This window comes from Monodon monoceros, unplaced genomic scaffold (genome assembly GCF_005190385.1).
Source record: "Monodon monoceros isolate NGI ecotype Baffin Bay Population unplaced genomic scaffold, NGI_Narwhal_1 Super_Scaffold_21, whole genome shotgun sequence".
NCBI lineage: Eukaryota > Metazoa > Chordata > Mammalia > Artiodactyla > Monodontidae > Monodon > Monodon monoceros.
Window position 1 is genome coordinate 100258323 of NW_021703778.1, and position 20425 is coordinate 100278747.

A 20425-nucleotide genomic window follows, 5' to 3' on the forward strand; every position below is an offset into this window, starting at 1 on the left:
CATACGTCAAGAAGGCCTCCTGTTTCTTGGACCCATCCTCCTTTTCTCAGCCCAGGCTCCTCCGAGGCACTGTTATGCTTAGGAATAAGCATTTTCTGGCTTGTCGTTCACAGCGGGGGGAGGGGGGGAGTATTTCCCCCTTGGAGATGAGTCCTTTTATCCCACCAGAGCTGCCAGCTTCCACTTCTAGTGGAGACTGTGTTGAGAAGAGAGGCAGATTTGCTTTCTCAGACTGCAGAAGACATCTCGTTATTCTGGGAAGCCCTGTGGCCACCCATTTTGAGGACATGGGAAGAGGCGGATGCCAGAGTTATTCTTGGTTATAGATTTCACTCATCCTTTTCCACCTTGATTTCAATGAACGAGTTCAAGTCAGGACAGCAGGTTTTGTGGGGTTGGTCAAAAGATGGGGAGACAGGTCCATTCTCATCACCTCCCTCATCCTCCTCCTCTTGGAAATTAGGATTGTAAAGTTCTGGTGGAAGGAGCTGGGCCTCAGCAGAAGGTAAGCGGTCTGAGGGAGGTCCATACACACGGTTGGCTTTGGTGCCATGCTTAGAGTTGGCATCCAGGTGGTAGCAGAGCTGCGTGAGGCGCTGGGCCCGGAAACGGGGAGGCCGGGCTACCCAGACACCTGGCTCATTAAGGCTGTCCTCTTCATCTGACATCAGCTCCTCTGTCACATCCTTCCACAGGCTTTGGTCCTCAGGGCCAAAATGCCTCATGATGCTGGATCGGTTGGCAAAAAGCTAAGGGAGGAGCCCAGGACAGAGATTAGGAAAAGCAACAAACCATGCATTAGGTTTGGGGAAAGGCTTTGGGTGGAAGGGAGGCTGTGTAAAATCTGTGCCCGAGAGAACCAAGTTCTCAAGAGAACACAAGTCCTCAAGAGAACCCAAGTCAGCTCTTAGAACTGGCTCCCTTTCTCCTCCATTCCTGGATCTCAACTCTTTTCTCAGATGCCACGTCCCCTGGCCCTTCCCACTGTGACTTATTTATTAGGGTTTAGAGTTTAGCATCTTGAAAGGAAAGACTAGAAACCTACCCGATATCTGCGACTTCGAAGTTTCTTCTCCTCTTTTTCTTTTAGGCCTTTAAAGGGGTTCAGGGAGTTGCGGTACTCACGCCTCTTAGTAAGGAAGTAGGCTACACAGGCTCCTGGTGGGGAGGGAGAAGGCAGGCAGCAAAAAGCAGGGTCCTCAGCCCTTTTTTTTGCCCTAATACTACTGGATGGGAGAAGGGTGAACCACTGTTTGGACGACGGGCTTTCTGGGTATATCCATCAGCATCTATTCATTCCTCTCTGGTTTAGCTCCCTCTGCCTCCCTCTGTCTCCAACAGGAACTCCTCCCACTATAAAAAGACAACTCCAGGGACGGAGGGAGGGATACGCAAGAGGGAAGAGATGTGGGCACATATGTATATGTATAACTGATTCACTTTGTTATATAGCAGAAACTAACACACCATTGTAAAGCAATTATACTCCAATAAAGACGTTAAAAAAAAAAAAGACAACTCCAATGCTTCTGTAACTCCCTTCCCCCACTCCCAGTTAAACCTACCGCCATTCTACTCAGCTGACAGCAGATTACAAGTACTTTTTCAGCAGAAGCTTTCTTTTTTTTTTTTTTTTTAGCAGAAGCTTTCTTAGTGCTACAGACAAATAACAGAAGAGCAAGGAAAGTAGAAAACCCAGGACATAATATTTAGGGACAAAAGAGCAGGGCTGGATTCTGACCTCCTTTTTATAACACCCTAGATTCAGGCTCTGTGTGTAAATGTCATGCATGATGGTGTTCTGGCCCTTTCCTTCTCCCATTTTCATTTCAGACTGAGTAGGGGAATAAAAAGGCAATTAGAGACAATCCTGTGTGTATTGCAGGTGAAAAGAATAACCAAAACCAAGTTTTTAAAGTCCTCTATTTTCAAAACCACCTAAATCATCTCCATATGCCTCTTCTCCTCTGGCCAGGAACAGGGGATGAAGAAAGGATGGGATGGGAGTTAACTTAGTTTTTCTCACCTTTCAGCTCCTTGTCAGTGTAATTGTGGGGACTGGTTACCAGCTCCTGCTTGAGCTTTTCCAGAAGGAACTTCACTACTGAAATATTCCAAGAGGACTTGATGCTGCCACAAGAGAAGAGAGTGAATAAGGCAGTCAGTATTTTATTTTATTTATTTATTTTTTGGCTGCACCACGTGGCTTGTGGGATCTTAGTTCCCCGACCAGGGATGGAACCCGTGCCCCCCCGTAGTGGGAGGGTGGAGTTTTTTTTTTGTTTTTTTTTTTGCGGTACACGGGTATCTCACTGTTGTGGCCTCTCCCGTTGCGGAGCACAGGGTCCGGACGCGCAGGCTCAGCGGCCATGGCTCACGGGCCCAGCCGCTCCGCGGCACATGGGATCCTCCCGGACCGGGGCACGAACCCGTGTCCCCTGCATTGGCAGGCGGACTCTCAACCACTGCGCCACCAGGGAAGCCCAGGGAGAGTGGAGTTTTAACCACTGGATCGCCAGGGAAGTCCCTCGTCAGCATTTTAAAAGCTAGACAGAGATTCCCAGCACTAATCAACTTTGTGGTAAAGTCCTCCATGGCCTAAGACAGTATACAAGGGGCAGTGGTGAGATGGAAGCCTTAGCCTCACTGTTATACTGAAGCAGCCCCCTCTATTTCCCTCTCCTTGGCAAAGTTCCTTATGATCTTTTCCCTCAAGAGGATCGTACCTTTCAGACCCATTGAATCTCTTGTCATTGGTGATGTGGTTATGCACATTGTGCACCAATTTCTAGGGGAAACAAACAAACACAGAATCAAGCCAGGAGCAAATATGATGAAACCCTCCTCTGGTCCCTAGGCACTGTCCCTATGGGGTTCTCTGCCTGAATCCTGCCCATAGTCTAGGTACCATTTCTGTTGATGCCCTTTCTTAGACAGAGAGCCAATCCAAGTTAGTATTTCTAATGAACCCTCCCTTTCTTTCCTTTTCATTTAATTTGTGTGGAGTCTCCAGGATTACCCCCTGGTCTTCCTTCTGCTCCCAGGGAATATGATCACTACAGTAGAGGGCTTCAAACACTTCCACAAACACACTCCTAACAGCAAGGAGAGAGCAAATATACACCAGGGCTACTGCAAGTGGACATTTCTTTTTTTTTTAATTTTAATGTTATTTATTTATTTTTGGCTGTGTTGGGTCTCCATTGCTGCATGTGAGCTTTCTCTAGTTGCAGTGAGCGGGGGCTACTCTTTGTTGTGGTGCGCGGGCTTCTCATTGCGGTGGTTTCTCTTGTTCAGGAACACGGGCTCTAGGCGTGCGGGCTTCAGTAGTTGTGGCACGCGGGCTGCAGAGCACAGGCTCAGCAGTTGTGGCGCACAGGCTTAGGTGCTCTGCAGCATGTGGGATCTTCCCGGACCAGGGATCGAACCCATGTCCCCTGCATTGGCAGGCGGATTCTTAACCACTGCGCCACCAGGGAAGTCACTACCTTTGCTTATACACCTTTAATGATGGGTTCTCACTAGTTTTTGACTCAGCTACTATTGAACATCTCTAATTGTTAAAAAATTTTGCCTCAGGGGCTTCCCTGGTGGCACAGTGGTTAAGAATCCGCCTGCCAATGCAGGGGACACAGGTTGGAGCTCTGGTCCAGGAAGATCCCACATACCGCGGAGCAACTAAGCCCAAGCGCCACAACTACTAAGCCTGTGCTCTAGAGCCTGCGAGCCACAACTACTGAGCCCACGTGCCACAACTACTGAAGCCCGCGTGCCTAGAGCCCGTGCTCCGCCACAAGAGAAGCCACCGCAATGAGAAGACCATGCACCGCAATGAAGAGTAGCCCAAGCTCGTCTCAACTAGAGAAAGCCTGCGCGCAGCAACAAAGACCCAGTGCAGCCAAAAATAAATTAATTAATTAAAAAAAATTTGCCTTAGATGCTCCAAAATCTGACCCCAGTTTTGCCCTAACAGCACCTGAAGTATTTGAAGACAGCTTCCATGTACTCACCAAGTCTTTTCTTATCCCATCTAAACACCAAGTCCTTCAACCATTCCTCATGACATAGTTGCCAGAGAGACTCCTCATGAAACTATAAGCCTCTCTGGTTTGCCAGTGTCCCTCTTACAACATGGCACCTGGAACTGAATCTAACTCATCTGTTGAGGTCTGGCCAAAGGGAGCATTACTTCCCCGACTAGAACTCTATACTTCTAGGAATGAAACCCAAGATGCTGTACCTCTCTTAGCAAGCCCATCCCTACTCTCAGTGTCACAGGGTTCATTCATAGTGAGCTTGTAGTCCATTTTCCACATGGATTACTATCTCCACCATTCTGCAACTGTTTTTTTTTTTAACTTTAATGTAGGATTTTACATTTCTTCCTATTAAATTTAGTTTTGTTGTTTCTGATTATATTTTCATTCCAAGGTCCTTCAGTCAATGGAAATTACCCAGTCCCAAACTGATGGGATGCTGATCTCAGGATTTCAGCTTCACATTAAAAAATGCCCAGTTTACGCTCCTAGCCCTATGGCTGACAGACCATATCAACTTAGGAAATTACTGTTAACTCTTTATGGTTAGGGTCTCCACTCTATAAAAAAGATTGTTGTACTAGCTTCATATTTGATATAGTTATTTTACCTCTTAGAAGTCCAAACTTGAAAAATCACAAAAGATGGGTAAATGCTTCAGAAAGAATTTGAGAGTTGCAGAAAAAAAGAAAAGAAAAAAAAGTAGGGTGGGGGAGTTGCATAGCTTCCAATTCAAGTGGCTTGGAAGAGATCAGCTGATAAACATCCAACCAAGCTTGAAGTGGAAAGGCAAAATACTCTAGACAATAATAAGCATTAAGACTGTAAAGGTTGCTGGCTCACCTACCTCCTGAGTGAGCTAAAAATGAATAATTTCCCCAATGGGTGGCTGGGATCTGCAGCAGTCCAAGGAATTAAGATTCCGATTTGGTCCTTTTGCATCTCTAGCAGCAACCCACAGCAGCTTCATCAGATTGGAGAGATGCCTCTCTCATTCCTTCCCAGAGCTAAAGGTTGGAACAGTGAAGATCTGCAACTATCCCTCTCCCTCTAAACCCACAGACTAATACAAGAACATTTTATATCTTTCTCTGTGACAGGCAGCAAGACTCCCTGACTGGTCCTCTCGCGCCTCTTCAAGCACTATAACACAGAGCAGGATGACTGAGAATGCTGTCCTCCCAGAAGGTCCCATGCTGAGCTCTCCAAAGGGCAGGAAGAAGCCAGGCCTCATCACTAGACCTCTCGCTGGAGTTAGTAGGCACTAGAGGAATGGAACTGATCAAAAGTCCTGATTTTATGCAAATTTTAATTATCACACATTTATTCACAATTTAAGCACTATGAACTTTTGGGAAATCCCTTGAAATGTACTTCTAGGTATAAGCCTCCATTTCTATCACTGGCAACAACAGTGTCCTCTTGGGCCAGAAATCCATGACAGAGAAACTAAACCTAGTCCCTGTTCTTTTTTTTTTTTCTTTTAATATTATTTATTTGGCTGCACCTGGTCTTAGCTGCAGCACACGGGATCTTCGTGTGGCATGCGGGATCTTTAGTTATGGCATGCAGGATCTTTTTTTTTTTTTTTTTTAGTTGTGGCATGCAAACACTTAGTTGCAGCATGTGGGATCTAGTTCCCTGACCAGGGATCGAACCCAGGCCCCTTGCTTTGGGAGCATGAAGTCTTAGCCACTGGACCACCAGGGAAGTCCCCCTATTCCCTGTTCTTGATAAGTGACATGTCACTGAACATAACCAAAATTAGAAATGAAGGTTAGAAACCAGATGATACTGATTATGAATGGTGTCTTCTGGAAGAGAGAGAGAGAAAAAAAAAAAGAATCTGTCAATGTAAAAACATCAAATGAAAAGGCAGAGTAAAGTAGGATCTCTTAGAAAAAGAAAGAAGTAATATGAATAAAGGAGGTATAAATGGTAGTCAGCTGTTTTCAACCTTTACTAAGACTGTAACAAGGAGAAATGAGTTCTATACTAAGATGAGATTTTGCTGGATGTCACTGGTGACCTCCACTCCTAACCAGAGCCCTCAAGTTACCTCATCAGGCATTATCCAGAGAGTGGAGACCCATTACCGTCAATGGGAACACGATACGGCTAAAGAACATCCCCACAGTTATCAGAAAGATGTTCTGGGCGACAGAGCGGATCCAAAGGTCTGCGGTCACCCTAAAACAGGGTTTCTCAACCTCGGCACTATTGACATTTTAGGCTGGATAATGGGGGTGTTGGGGGAGACATCCTGTACACTGTAGGATGTTTAGTGACGCTCCTGGGGCTCCGAGCCACTGCAAGGTTTCAGGCAGAACTGGATCATATCAGTACCTTCCCTGCCAAGTGCTCTGGGAATCAGTAGAATCTCCAAACCTTTTATACCTGAACTGAGTGGCCCTCTGCATCTTTGGGGTATGGGACCACCTCAGGACACCTTGGCCTTTCTGCCCATGGGGACCCTTGCTACTTACCCTGAACACTGGTAATTTGCAGGCAGTTTCCAGTGCTGCTCTGCTGCCGTCAATCTGCTTAACCCCTTAAGGATCTTCCCATCAGGATTATGAGATCACCAGGAGATATGATGTAATTATATAATTATATATATGATATAATTCCCTTATCTTTAAATGGAAGATATCAATCTATCTGGGAAAACCTAAAGAAGTTCCACTGATAGCAGCGGGGCTGCCTGTCCCTGGGCTAGGGAAGAGGCTGTCTCCTTCTTGCCCCTCCCACTCCAGCAGGCTTCAGGATACCATTCATTCGATATGGGACGTTTAAAATCAACCCACATTTCCCTCTTCCCTTATCTCTCCAGACTGAAGAAAAACGGAGAAAGCGAGCTCACTTACAGAGAGGACCAGATCCCGCTTGCGCCTGGAGTTCTTCTGCCCACTCCCTCTGGTCCTGCATGGGGAAGCAGTAAATCCTAGAGAGTGTCTCAGCTCCCCAGTTCCCCCAGGGCCTGATTCTTCCAAGGCACCTTCCAGGGCAGCAGCAGCACTGAGCATGTCCTCGGGGTGGGGCGGGGGCAGCTTGGTTCCGTTTTCCGGCCCTGTCTCTGAGGTTGTCCGCTGGATCGCCGGTTGTGTGGCTGGTGAAAGCTGCTTGGCATAAGCAGGGGCCAGCACCCGCTGCACTGCACCCTCAGAGGCCACATAATCATCCACCAGCTAAGAACATAAAAAAGAATAGCCTGTTAGCCAGCCAGGCTTACGGGAACCTGATCAACCATCATTCATTGGCCAAGTATAATGAACAAGGAGTGTGGGCAAATATTTCTGTGGGTACAGGGCCTCTCATGTTGGGTCATTACCACAGGACTGATTATACAGAGAAGGCATGTTTCTGACGCTTTGTGAGTAGTCATTTATGCTTTGTGCTTGAGTATAGGAAATGTAGCTAGGTAAGTGTTTTGCCTGAAAGGAGTTGAGGGAGGAAGTGATGACAAGAAAGGAAAACAAAGCAAGAGAAGGAGCAAGAGAATAAAATAACAATAAAAAGGAGAGATATGGGAGCAAAGGAGGGAGATATAAAGTTGGAAATCTCTAGAGAGGCTAGCACTGCCTCCCCGACCCCGCCCTTTTCCCTTTGCGGGGCCAGTGTGTGCCCTCACCTTGATCCTGCTCTGGCCACATCCGACTGTCACTGCCCTGACACCTGCTTGCCTGCCTGTGCCCTCACTCAAGGACATAGAGGGTAGGGGAAGGAAGGAGGGAGGAAGGGGGAGAGGGAGAGGGAGAGGGAGAGAGAGAGAGAGAGAGAGAGAGAGAGAGAGAGAGAGAGGAAAGAAGAAAGGAGGAGGATTTTTGCAGCCCAGAAAACAAAACAGTGAAAGTGGGGGGAAAAAAACACAGAAAGAAGTGGGGGAGGAGGCTGAGATTTATAGACCTGTGAGCTGCTTTCTGTGCTGTGAAATCTAATTCCATCCTGTTGGCTTGGAAGCCTTCCCTGCCAGAAAGAACCACAGCTCAGGGCTCTGCCTGGCCAGGTACCTCCTAGCCTCCTCCCACCTTCCCAGCTCCTCCTCCAACAGTCAAAAACCAAGGATAGTCCCTGGCGGGGCACAGACTGGGGCGAGCCGAGGGGCCATCACCCGCACGTGGCTAGGCCTCGGGGGAGCAGTGACCAGTTGCAGTGTGACACAACTGGTCACATTCCTCAGATCCAGCAGATGGGCTGGGAGTCTCATCCCTCCCATCAACCCTGTGTGTTCTGCTGCTCTACACTTTCCTGGGTGTCTGGGCCTCGTCGTGGCGGGGAGGAGGAAAAGAGACAGGGCAGAGGGAGGACGCTCTGGAGGAGAGGGTGGAGGAGAGCTGACAGACCTCCCACTGTCTCTCAAGTGGCAACACATCTGTTAGTTTCCCATCTCTGAGATCTCTACAGTTGCTCCATCTCCTTTCCATACTTCCATGTGTGAAACTACTTCTGCAGTTTTTACTCTCCTCAGCCAGGATTTCCTGCTCATATGGCCCTGAGCAGTAAAGAAGCTGAAATAGCACATGTACTTCTTTGTCTTTTCCTGCTCACAAAATAGGCCTGCTCGCTTCCCTCTTTCTCCCTACATGTTATCATCCTCTTACTGTGAACTCTCAACTCTCATTTCTGTTCCTTATTTTTATTTCCTGTCCTCTACCTCCCTCCCACCTTACCTCATTTTCTCTCTCTTGCATCAATTCTCCTTCCATTTAGGTTCACCTTTCTCCTCTGCTCTTGTTTTCCACTTTTTCTCCTTCCCTTCATTTCCGCCTGCCTCTTTCCCTCCCTACACCTGTCGGCTATTATCTTTGTCCTCTCCCTCCCACTTTCCCTTCTCTCTCTCCCCCCGCCTCTGCCTCTCTCTCCTCACATCCCCATCTCCCTCATAGTCCTGAATTCCTCTTGGCAAGCAGAGGGCCCGTGATCAAATATGAATGAGCCGTCTGTGCTCGGCAGGCATCCTTGCCAGGAGAGGCAGAACCCACGGAGCAGCCAAGGCAGCTGTGGAGAAGGTGCCGTGCAGAGCAACAGAGAGGGAGCGCAGTACCACTGCCCCGACACCACTCACGCCAGAAAATGACCTTCTGCCGGAGAGGCCACGGTACCAAAAAAAAAAAAAACCCCAAAAAACAAAAAACCCAGGAGGGCTGACTCTCCCTGCCGGCAAAGGAAACTGGGTACCGTGCTGTTCTGTCACAGATGTAACCGAGAGAAAGGCTGAAGGATGCAGAGAAGAGAAGAGAAAGAGGCCGGGAAGAGCACAGAAGCACAGCCCCGCTAGTGTCCTGCGTTGCGTACTCACGGGGTTGAGCATCGGAGGCCCCTCGCCTGCAGCCAGGGCGCATACCGGGAGCCGTAGGTCTCTCTGAGCGGCCGGGAAGCCCAAGGGCCCAGGCCCCCCAGCTGAGGCCGCTCCCAGCTGCCGCAGCTCCTCGATCACCACCTGCACGCCGCTGCCCACACTGTCACACTCCTCTTCCACGGCCGGCAAGGCCCTGTCTGCCTCTCCGGGGCTCTCCTTGAGGGGCCCAGGCTCCTCGGGCGGGGAGCCGTGCACCCGGCTCTCGCCGTCTTCATCGGGGATGGGCACCTTCCCTTGCCTCAGCTCACCCACTTCCTCCTGGAGACGTTTTAACAATTCGTTGTTGGCCCTGGCGAGACCCAGCGCAGCCTCAGCCAGACCCACGGCCTTATCCACCCGCTGGTAGATAATATGCAGGAGCTGCTCTGAACTCTGGACGGCCAGGCCGTGTCCGGTGACCGTGATCGGGGTGCTGGGAGGAGGGTTCCCGCCATGACAGCTTGTGCTGCCCCCGCTAGTCTCGCTCTTACAGGCACAGCAGCAGCATCTGGCCTCGCCGCCACTGGGAGGGGAGAAGAGAATGGTGGCGCTGAAGGACATGGTGGCAGAGGCAGGAAGGCCCGTGCTCACGCTGCTGGACTGCTGCAAAAGTGTCCCCAGTCGACCGGACCGCACGAAACTCTGGCCTCTTTGGATTCACTCTCCTTTTTCATGGAGGTTGGTCGGAGCAGCCTGGGCCCCCGGGGGCTGGGTTCTGTGAAGGAGGAGTGGGCTAGCCCTGAAGGCGCACACCGTCCATGGCTGCCTCTCCTTGGGCTGTGCAGCAGAGGGCTTTCTTCTCTGTGCAGATCCCGTGCTGCCCTAGCTCAACACACTGGGGGTCACACTCACCCCTTCCCAAAAGGGTGGGCCTACAAAGGCCTTCGGGAGGAACACAGTTTCAGAGGGTGGAAGGCATGGAATTCCCCACCACTCCAAGCTAAGGAACAGAGATGGGACTCAAAAGGACCCACCGGCATCTGGAAAGATCAGAAAATTAAGGAAGAAAATGTAGATCTGTCTTCTCCGTCTCTCTATCTTGGCTGTAAAAACAGTATTGCATTTTATTGCTTTGACATCATTCCTTAAGGAGTTCAGAACACTTCATGTAGGTTAATCTCATCCACACAACAGCTCTAGGAAACACATGTTAACCCAGGGCCAGAGAAGAGACATGCAGAGAACTTATATATCTTTTTCAAGGTCAGGGGAAGACAGCAGAATCCAGTTATGGCTACTTTCAGTTTAGTGTGTGTGTGTATTTAAACTGATACCACTTTTTGTTGACATAAAAAATCATGATTCTACCATCTCTATAATTTGCATACAGATGCATTCAGAGTAAGACTCCTAAACAAGGAAAAGGCCAATCAATGCAGCCCCCAACATGTTGCCAACTTCACACTATTATATCATTAATGTTTTGGGGGTGGGCAGGGAAATGAAAGGAAAAGCTGGATAAGAGAGTTGAGCTGCAGTAACCAGGGCTGTGCACAGCCCCCTACTCTCACACTTTGTACACCTGGGCCTACAGCCTCTGCAATAGAAACTAGCTGTTCTGAATCCTCCAGCTGGAAGCCCAGAGAAACCAACTGGGGAGCCTCAACTCCACTTCTCATGCTGCGTAAGGGAGAGGCAGAGCTGAATGGGATTGTCTAAGTAGCTACATGCTGCCACTCTACCCACACAACCAGCTCCCAAAAGGAGAGACCAGAATGTCAATGATAAGCCAAACTGCCTCTCTTTTGAATCACTGTAGTTAAGCAACTAAACTACTTCAGGAGGAAAAAAAAGTGTGGGAGGGTTGGTTTGTACCACTGAGAACACTCCAAGGAACTTCATATTGTCATTTTCTAAATGACACTTGATTACAGAAAAAAGAATCTTTCTGCCTGAAGCTCCCTAAGTGACAAAATCTTAAGTATGTTTACAATTTCCTCAAGAGATACATTTCTATCTTACCCTGCAAATTATATCATAACATCACAATTAAAAGGAGAGGAGAGAGAGGAAAAAAAAAAAATGGAGAGGAGAAGGTTAGGAGAATTTTCCACATTCTTTGGTTTGTTTGTTTGTTTTGAGTCAGCAATCTCATTTCGGAAACAGGCAAAATCAATGCCTCTGAGGTACTAAAATGTAAATCTGACAATGCATTTTAATTACATTTGGTTTTTAAAGAATAGTCTTTAATTTGCTTTTTCTACCCTTTATATCGAAGAAATGCTTTTCTGTGCTAGATTTTCACATCTTGTAAGAACTTAAATCCATTTACTGCTTCTCTATCATTAGAGTCACTGGTAGGCATAGTTAAACCTAAAAAACTAAAGGTTAGGACTTCCCTGGTGGCGCAGTCGTTAAGAATCTGCCTGCCAATGCAGGGGACATGGTCCAGGAAGATTCGAGCGCTGGTCCAGGAAGATTCCACATGGCGTGGAGCAACTAAGCCTGTGCGCCACAACTACTGAGCCTGCGTGCCACAACTACTGAAGCCTGCGTGCCTAGAGCCCGTGCTCTGCAACAAGAGAAGCTATCACAGTGAGAAGCCCATGCACTGCAACAAAGAGTAGCCCCCGCTCTCCACAACTAGAGAAAAGCCTACTCGCAGCAACGAAGACCCAACGCCACCAAAAATAAATAAAACAAACAAACAAAAACAACAACAACAAAAAATAAAGGTTAAAGTCAAATTAAAACGAAAGGTTAAAGGAAAGCACTAAGTGATTCCCAGGTCAATTTGTGGATGAATCATTAATATATCCTTTTCTTTCCTAAATAAGGTCCTACATGCTCCAGCGGGGTTTTTAACTTTTTTAAAACCAACATCATGCAGAGTTTAATCTGAAACATGGATGTTGTGAGAAAAAGAAAATTATGTAAACAGTAATATACCACTTGGGTTCAGGATTTGTACAACAAGAAATTAAGACCTGTCACTTATATAATACTGTACATCAACTATACTTCAGTTAAAAAAAACTGTTTTTAATAAATAAATAAATAATGTATAAAATAAACTACAAGGATATACTGTACAACACAGGGAATGTAGCCAATATTTTATAATAATTATAAATGGAGTACAACCTCTAAAAATTGTGTATCACTATATTGTACATTTGTAACATATAATTTACATTAACTATACTTCAATTTTTAAAAATTAAAAAAAAATAGAAATGAAGATGCATCATGTTGGGACTCCAGGTGGGTACACTTCCTGGGATCAAATTGACAACTGCAATACTCTTGCCCCCAAAACTCACTCTTTCTTGCAGGAGGCCTTTACCCCTGCCAGCGTTGTGCCTACCTTGAGCCCCTCCCTCCCCTTAAATGGTCTTTCTTAGGTAATCTTCCCAAAACAGCACTAAAATGGGCTGTGTGAACTTGGGCATATAATTCCCTTTTCTGAGCCCCAGTGTTCTCATCTCTGCCTACCGTGAGTGTTTTTGTGAAGACTGTATATAATATATATAAGGCATCTACAGAATACTGGCACACAGTCAGTGCTCCACACGTAACAGCTAGATTCCTGAAACCTTTTGTCTTCCCATCCTGGACATCCATCCTGATGTCCTAATCTTGAAAGAAAAAAAAAATACAATGGCTTGAAATAGAATTTGGGGAGTTTCCCCTCTAAATTTAATATCACATTTCTAAGAAAAAATGAATTCAAGTATACAAAGACGCATTTATCAGTACAAAACCTTCTGTGACGCAAATTAGAAAGGTATTGAGAAAACGGAGTATTTGTAATTTACTTACTATCACGACTTGGTTTAGACTAAGGATAATTTCAACTCTGCTAGTTTTTAATGCTAAATATATTTTCATATTTGTGTTGACATAAAATATCATGATACTATCTGCTCTATAATTTTGTCCCTCAATTTCTTTCTGCTTTTCGATTTTGTGTATTACCTAATTATGTCCATTTTAGAATGTCACGTTCAGGGCAACAAATAGGTGTTTTCTTGAACTAATATGTCTATAAAAACCTGGTACAGTGCAGTGTAGCATAATGGGCGTTCAAATAACTCTTTTGGGGTTCCTATGGATATTACTGCTGACTTAGTTTCCCAGGCTCCTGCTAGAGTCTCCCACATAAGCTCTAAGACACTGAAATAAAAGCATGAGGAAACTGGAGTTGGCAGGTGTTAAAGGAACATTTCACATTATGATATTTACTAACCAGACACCAATTCAAATGCTGGATAAATTATTAAAAACAAAACACTAATATAATTAGTTACATATATCCCCATTAGAGAAGATGAGCAAGTTAAAAACAACAACAAAAATGTGTTTCTAAAAATTCTCTATATGCAAGGCCATGCTAAAGGATGAGTCACCAAAATGGATTGCCACCTCCAAGTACTCAAGTGAAGGGAAGACAAAAGTCCCTACACACAAGGAGCTTACGGTGCATGTGAGAATAGAATGTCTAAAGAACAAGTCAAAATATACACATGTGCCTAAAAATATGGTACAGACTAAAAAAATCTTGAGGAGTTAGTTCAAAATAATAGAAAGATCAACAGAATGAAATCATGTGGAAGGGGGCTTATCGAAGAAAAACCTACAATTGAGCCTTGAGCAAGATATAGGATGAACTGGGAGGGTCGTAAGAAGACGTGATAAGTGAGAGGAAAAAAAACATAACAGAATTAAAAGGGTACCTGTGAGAGATCAGAGCAAAATGGCTTATATAAAAGGTACAGAAAGCTGACAGAGGACTTTGAAAATCGAGTTAAGGAAACTCTTAGAGCAGGGGTCCACAAACCTTTCTCTGTAAAGGACTAGATAGTAAATAACTTAGGCTTTGCAGGCCATGTGGTTTCTGTCGCAAGTATTCAACTCTGCCACTGTAGCACAAAGCAGCCATGGACAATACATAAACATGAGCATGGCTGTGTTACAATAAAACTTTATTTATGGACACAGAAATGTCACAAATTACATTTAATATTTACATTAAAAAATATAAAAGCCATTCTTATCTCATGGGCCATACAAAAACAGGTGGCAGGCCAGACCTAAGACTAGGGGCTATAGTTTGCTGACCCCTGTCTTAGATACCTAAAGTGGAACAGTTAGAGGTTAGGAGATTGTTTAATCCTGGAGAGAAGTGATGAGAATCAGCATTGTGGATATGAAGGTTCAATATCCTGGAGGAAGGACTGATCATATTTCTTAACTTAATAAATGTGGGGGATAGGGATTGGTTAAAGACAGCTTCAAGATTATAAACCCGAGGGTCAGAAGATGGTACCACTGACAGAATGATAGAAATGAGGAAGCTGAGAGGAGGCACCAGCATGTTTGAGAAGATGTGTATTTATACAACATGTTAAATTTCAAACTGATGGCAGCATCTTTAAATGGAATGTTCTGAAAGCAACTGGCTAGGACTGAAAAACAAAAACAGGAGGAAGGTCAGAGCTGGAATGCAGATTTGGAAACTTTAGTAGGAGGTTATATTTGAACTTCAGAGAGTGAATTAGCTCTCCAAGGAGTAAATACAAAGTCCTTGGCAAAGGCCAAGGACAGCACTTCGAGCCAATCCTTGCAAGAGGCTTCATTGAAAGAGAAGAATGGTCAGTAAGGTGGGAGGAAAAGAGTGTTATGAAAGCCAAAGTAGAAAGAATATCAAGGGACTTCCCTGGTGGTGCAGTGGTTAAGAATCCGCCTGTCAGGGCTTCCCTGGTGGCGCAGTGGTTGAGAGTCCGCCTGCCGATGCAGGGGACAAGGGTTCGTGCCCCGTTCTGGGAAGATCCCACATGCCGCAGAGCGGCTGGGCCTGTGAGCCATGTCCGCTGAGCCTGCGCGTCCGGAGCCTGTGCCCCGCAACGGGAGAGGCCACAACAGTGAGAGGCCCGCGTACAGAAAAAAAAAAAAAAAAAAAAAAAAATTGCCTGCCAATGTAGGGAACACGGGTTCCAGCCCTGGTCTGGGAAGATCCCACATTGCCACAGAGCAACTAAGCCTGTGCACCACAACTACTGAGGCTGCACTCTAGAGCCCGTGAGCCACAACTACTGAGCCCACGTGCAGCAACTACTGCAGCCCGCGCACCTGGAGCCTGTGCTCAACAAGAGAAGCCACTGCAATGAGAAATGAGAAGCCTGCACACCACAACAAAGAGTAGCCCCCGCTCGCTGCAGCTAGAGAAAGCCCACTCACGGCAACGAAGACCCAACGCAGCCAAAAAAGAAAAAGTAAATTTATTAAAAAGAAGAAGAATATCAAGAAAGTGGATTCAATCAACTGTGACAAGTGCAGCAGAATGGTTAAAAAAGATGCAAATTAAGGAAATACATTTTATTTGTCTGTGATGGTCACTGGCAATGACCAGAGAGGTATTTTTTGTAGTGAAAGTAATACTATGCAGTAGACGAAAGAGAACGTGATGGAGAGAAAATGGAAGCAAGACATGAAGTCAAGTTTTCTAGAGTTTAGTTATGAAAGGAAGGAAATAGGAAGTCAGAGAGGGCACTAGAGCCTCAGTATGTTTAAAAAGCAGAAAGAAAAAGGCCAGTGAAAAAGGAAAGGATAAACATATTAGGAAAGGATTTAAGTTTTCTTCTAGCAAGGATTCGCCCATGAGAAGGAAGGAAGGCAAGCTCTTCCCTGAGACTGCAGAGAAGAAAAAGATGAACTCAGCGGCCAAGATTCATTGACATGGAGAGAGGAAGACAAAGATATATGCTATTGAGACACTCTTTTTACTTTACAGACATTTCTCAGTTTGAATAATTCAAACTGATAAAAGAACTTTATTATAGATAGTGCTTCATTCTTGCTTTTTTCCATCACTAGTTTAAGGTTCTAAAGCCCATTTAACCCTGCCAACATTATTAACATAGCTAAACTTTATTATGGTATCTTTACCTCTCAAAATGTATAACTGTTTAATAGCCCATGAAGCAATCCATGGAATGTCTGGCAAAGCAACAGTTAACTGGAGTAAATTATCCAGGCAGTGTCTATACCATTATTATTAAACTTTAATACTGTCAACTTTTGCAACTTCAGATTGCTGATTTATTCTAAAACCAAGAGTTTGCATTCTTGTTCAAGAAAGAAAAAACAGGAATAAACTAAGATTGACCACCACTGAATAACATACATGCCTTTTGCAAAATGCTATCAACTTTTAGAATTGAATGTTAAGAAAAAGATCTTCAATCCTATAATGAGCTGCCAACACAAAATGGCAGCAGCTGTCAAACTTAAGTTTACATAAAATCTGTGTGTTTGGGGTTCATTCTATATTGGTCTAATCTTAATACATGTGAAAGGAGCCTAGAAAATGTACTTTTCAAAAATTTTGTTTTTTTTAAAATAAGTATTTAGATAAAGAAGAAAGAAAACTCATCTTCTTTAGACAGACAGCTCAGGGTGAGACTGTCCATAATCTTAACTATCCCTTTCCTCCCAAGACATGTATTTTTGTTAGAACTAAATATATCATACCCTTGGCAGCTCCCTTGCTTGCTTCAACCCATTCTGAGTTTGAATTTTCTGCATGACTGAGTTCACCTCCAAACTATGAAAAATAAAAGTTTTCCCACTGTTTAATAGGTGTGTAGGGTATGGTATCACTCAGATGATATATGTTTTTATAATGGGTCCTTGACTCATTCAGGGTCATGCTAGCAATGGACTTCCTTAAATGTGATTACTGAAAGCATAGCAATTGATACCATAATCTTCATTTTAAGAAATAAAAAAGGAAAATGGCCACTTAAAAGTTCCTGCTGTGCCGGTCAGCCCTTCTCCCCCACTTGAAGGTGCAAAATGGCTCACCGGATAGAAGGTCCTCTCAAAACCTGTTTCTATCAGACATGAGCTCCTTATCACACAAGAGCAGGTAAGTAAATACCATAAAACAGTATTTTTCTACATTTTTAAAGACTGACCCATCTAAGGATCTACAAAAAAACAAAATCTAAGACTTCGTTTCTAGGGGTAAAAAAGATGTAGACCCAGAGGGCAGAATGAGTTCCTAAGAAAAGGATCCCACGTAATCCGAAAATTCCAAGTATGTTTGTATAGTGTACGAGGGTTTTTAACCTGATATGACACTGTCTTTTTTCTTTACATGTGCTAAAATGCAACTTGGTGAGATTAAAATTACCGGTTTAAGGTTTCCATATCCATGTGCCTGACGTAAATGACTCTTCCTGCATTTCTGGAGAAACTGAAAAATGAAAAACTAGCTCCTAAAGCTGTATCGTGTGCCCAGCGAGCCCTCGGTAAACGTTAGCTGATTAAATATTAGTCAAAGATGACAAAGTGGGCACGAGGGACAGCAGAACAATTCCCGAAGAGAACGTTTCAGCCACAGGCAGGGAGGACACAGCGGCGCAAGGGAGAATAGAGCTGAGCTCCGCCCTCGAGGCCGCGGGGAACAGGGCGACCCGCCACTGAGGCCCCCGCTACACTATGCCCTAGGTGTCCTGGGAAAGGGGTGTTCCTCAGAAGGCCCGCAGACAGCAGATTGGCCGAGGCGCGGCCGGGGATCTCGTTGGGTCACCGTGGGTAGACTACGTGGCCAAAAAAGCTCGGAGGGCTTGGGGGGGAGTATGGCGGGAGACTTCCCGGGGCGATCCCGCCTTGGCGACCCTAAGGGTGTCCCACCGCGTGTGCCCCGCGCGCCGCGCCAGCTGACCGAGCGGCGCCAAAAAGGGCGCGCGGACGGCCGCGGACGACCGAGGCGCGGCTCGTGTACCCGGCCAGCGCGCGCACGCGGGGAGGCCCCGCCCTGCCAGTCTCCGGGTCCCCGGTGATTGGCGGTTGGACAATGAGGCGGAGCAGGGCTGGGGACGTTATTGGCCGCAATCCACAATCACTCAACAAGCCAGGGAGGGGAGGGGCCTCTTCAGGGAGGGACACGACTGCGAGGCTTTTTCAAAGCCGTCAGACGCCATCTTTAGCTTCCTTTTTTTTTGTTTGTTTACTCGCTTTTGTTCTCTGCTGCTCACAAAGCTGCGTGTACACGATTATAGGTACAGTGGCTACAAGTCGGCCTCATACATTTGGTGGCGGAAGGCTTTTCGTTCCTGCCGGCCTCAGCTGCAGATCTTTCAGCAAGGTGGCAGCTGCCCTTACTTCAAAGAAGTTTTCATCTCGAGGGGCCCCGCGGATTCCCAAGCAAAACCAACCGAGTTTAGCTTTGCTTTGGTAGGAGGGCCAAGACAACGATATATTCGTGGGAGGAATTTTGTTTCTTACAAAGAAGTTCAAAGCAAGGACATTGCCTCTGAGCCTAAAATCCTACTAAAAATTAAATAGTCTAGGAGGACAGGGGCTTGGGCTGTGTATACTGCTCTAGAAGAACTCTCTTTTCCGAGAAGGTAGGAAGTATACGTGAAGACCTGCAGTAAGGCGAAAAAGATTAAGAGCAAAACTCCATTAAAAATTCCTAACACTGCTGCCATCACAAAGGTCACTAGACTGACTAGATTTCAAAGATACGCAGGCCTAAACTTGTGGAATGATCCACATTTGAGACTGATCTGACTTGTTAGGGAATAAAAATGCACTCAATACAGATAAACCCAGAGCCCACACGGGCTACTTTCATTATAGTGAATGTCAAGACCTGTACAAACAGTTTAATCGCCGTTGTTAGGTGTCTTAAATACTGCTTGAAACTGAGTGGGACGCGAGGTGGGGAATGGAAATGTATTATCACACAGAGGTTTTGTTGTCCTGAAATTTCAACTCTACAGTAGATCTTTTTTTATCTCCTGGTCGCTACTTCACTTGTGACATTCCAGTTTCTCCCTCATCACCCCATATACCTCCTATGCTTTCACTCCAATCTGCCAATAGAGATTTGAATATAAATATTTTCCGTATGACTCCTAATAGGAGACGATGGTTCTGTAACAGAAAAAAGTGAGAATACGTCTCCTGTAACCGGAGGTGCTGTTCTGAGCCTGTTGTTCTCTAATTCATACACTTCTCTCCGTGGCTCTTGGCATGGGGAGAAAGCTTTTCATTTTAAAAATGCAACATGATAACCAAAATGCATTTCTTATCCCTCCCATATATTATTTGCCTTTGCCTCCTCTTGGCACCTCCCCCATCACCACCACCATGAACAGTTTTTGAGAATTGGACTTGACTGGATTATTTTCCTGATATTTTGCCAGCTGTGAAGCTTTTCAAACAAATCCCAACCTATCAACGACCATTTTGTCAAAAAGCCAAGAGAGAACTTCCCTTCTGAACACACCAACCAAACCACACATAAAGGCCAAAATATACACAGCTGTACATTTAAGAACGTGAGACAATAAAAAGCAAAACCACTTAGGCAAAACAGTCACTAAAGGCGGCTTTAAACCACAGACTCAATACATTGCCTACCCTCATTTGCCACATGGACTGCATATTCCTTGGCAATTATTTAATTATTCACTAATCTGATACTTTAGAAGAAGAGCAGAAAATACAGTAAATGCACATGGAATGAAAATGCCTAAGTAATTCTATGCATAGGATTTCTACGCTTTAATTTGCACATGAAATCCTGTCTGGATCACATTTGGGAACACACAAAAAAAATCCACATCCTAGGGGCTACTTTGCACACAAAAAACCAAAGGCAATCGCTTTTGAAAACAAAATCTGATACGGCACATATACACATACTGTACATATACACAAAGCACAAAACCCCAAGATAAATCTTTACGAAATTAATTGCTTAAAGAAACACACACACAATGTTCTCATGAAAAATGTGTGTAAGACACACTGTAAAAAGGGCTTTGACCCTCCCCCCCCGCCCGGGAAATGAGTGTCACAATTATAAAATCCAAACATTTTTAACCTATTGGCCTTGGACAATTGCCACATTCAAGCCACTTGGTTTTGGTTCTGGGGGAGGGTGTGTAAAACGCACGCAAACAGCTTTGTGAGGGAGTCTCAAATCTCCGCTTCCTTCCACGTTGCCTGTGGCAGAAATTTACATTATCCCTTCATCCCGCTTAAAAAAAGAAACCTACACTTCCCAAGAGGATAAATTTTTTAAATTCCC

The 20425-nt window shown here is 45.4% G+C and overlaps 1 protein-coding gene across 1 annotated transcript; it reads right to left on the minus strand.

The window, feature by feature from the left end:
- On the minus strand, nucleotides 1-10347 carry CUNH14orf93 (chromosome unknown C14orf93 homolog). Its single transcript, XM_029236203.1, has 6 exons — nucleotides 9337-10347; nucleotides 6905-7225; nucleotides 2727-2788; nucleotides 2027-2130; nucleotides 1046-1158; nucleotides 1-749 (listed from the first exon to the last, which is right to left on the minus strand). Exons 1-6 carry the CDS (start codon nucleotides 9934-9936, stop codon nucleotides 330-332), a joined length of 1620 nt encoding a protein of 539 aa, XP_029092036.1. The 5' UTR covers nucleotides 9937-10347; the 3' UTR covers nucleotides 1-329.
- Nucleotides 10348-20425: the final 10078 nt, after the last annotated feature.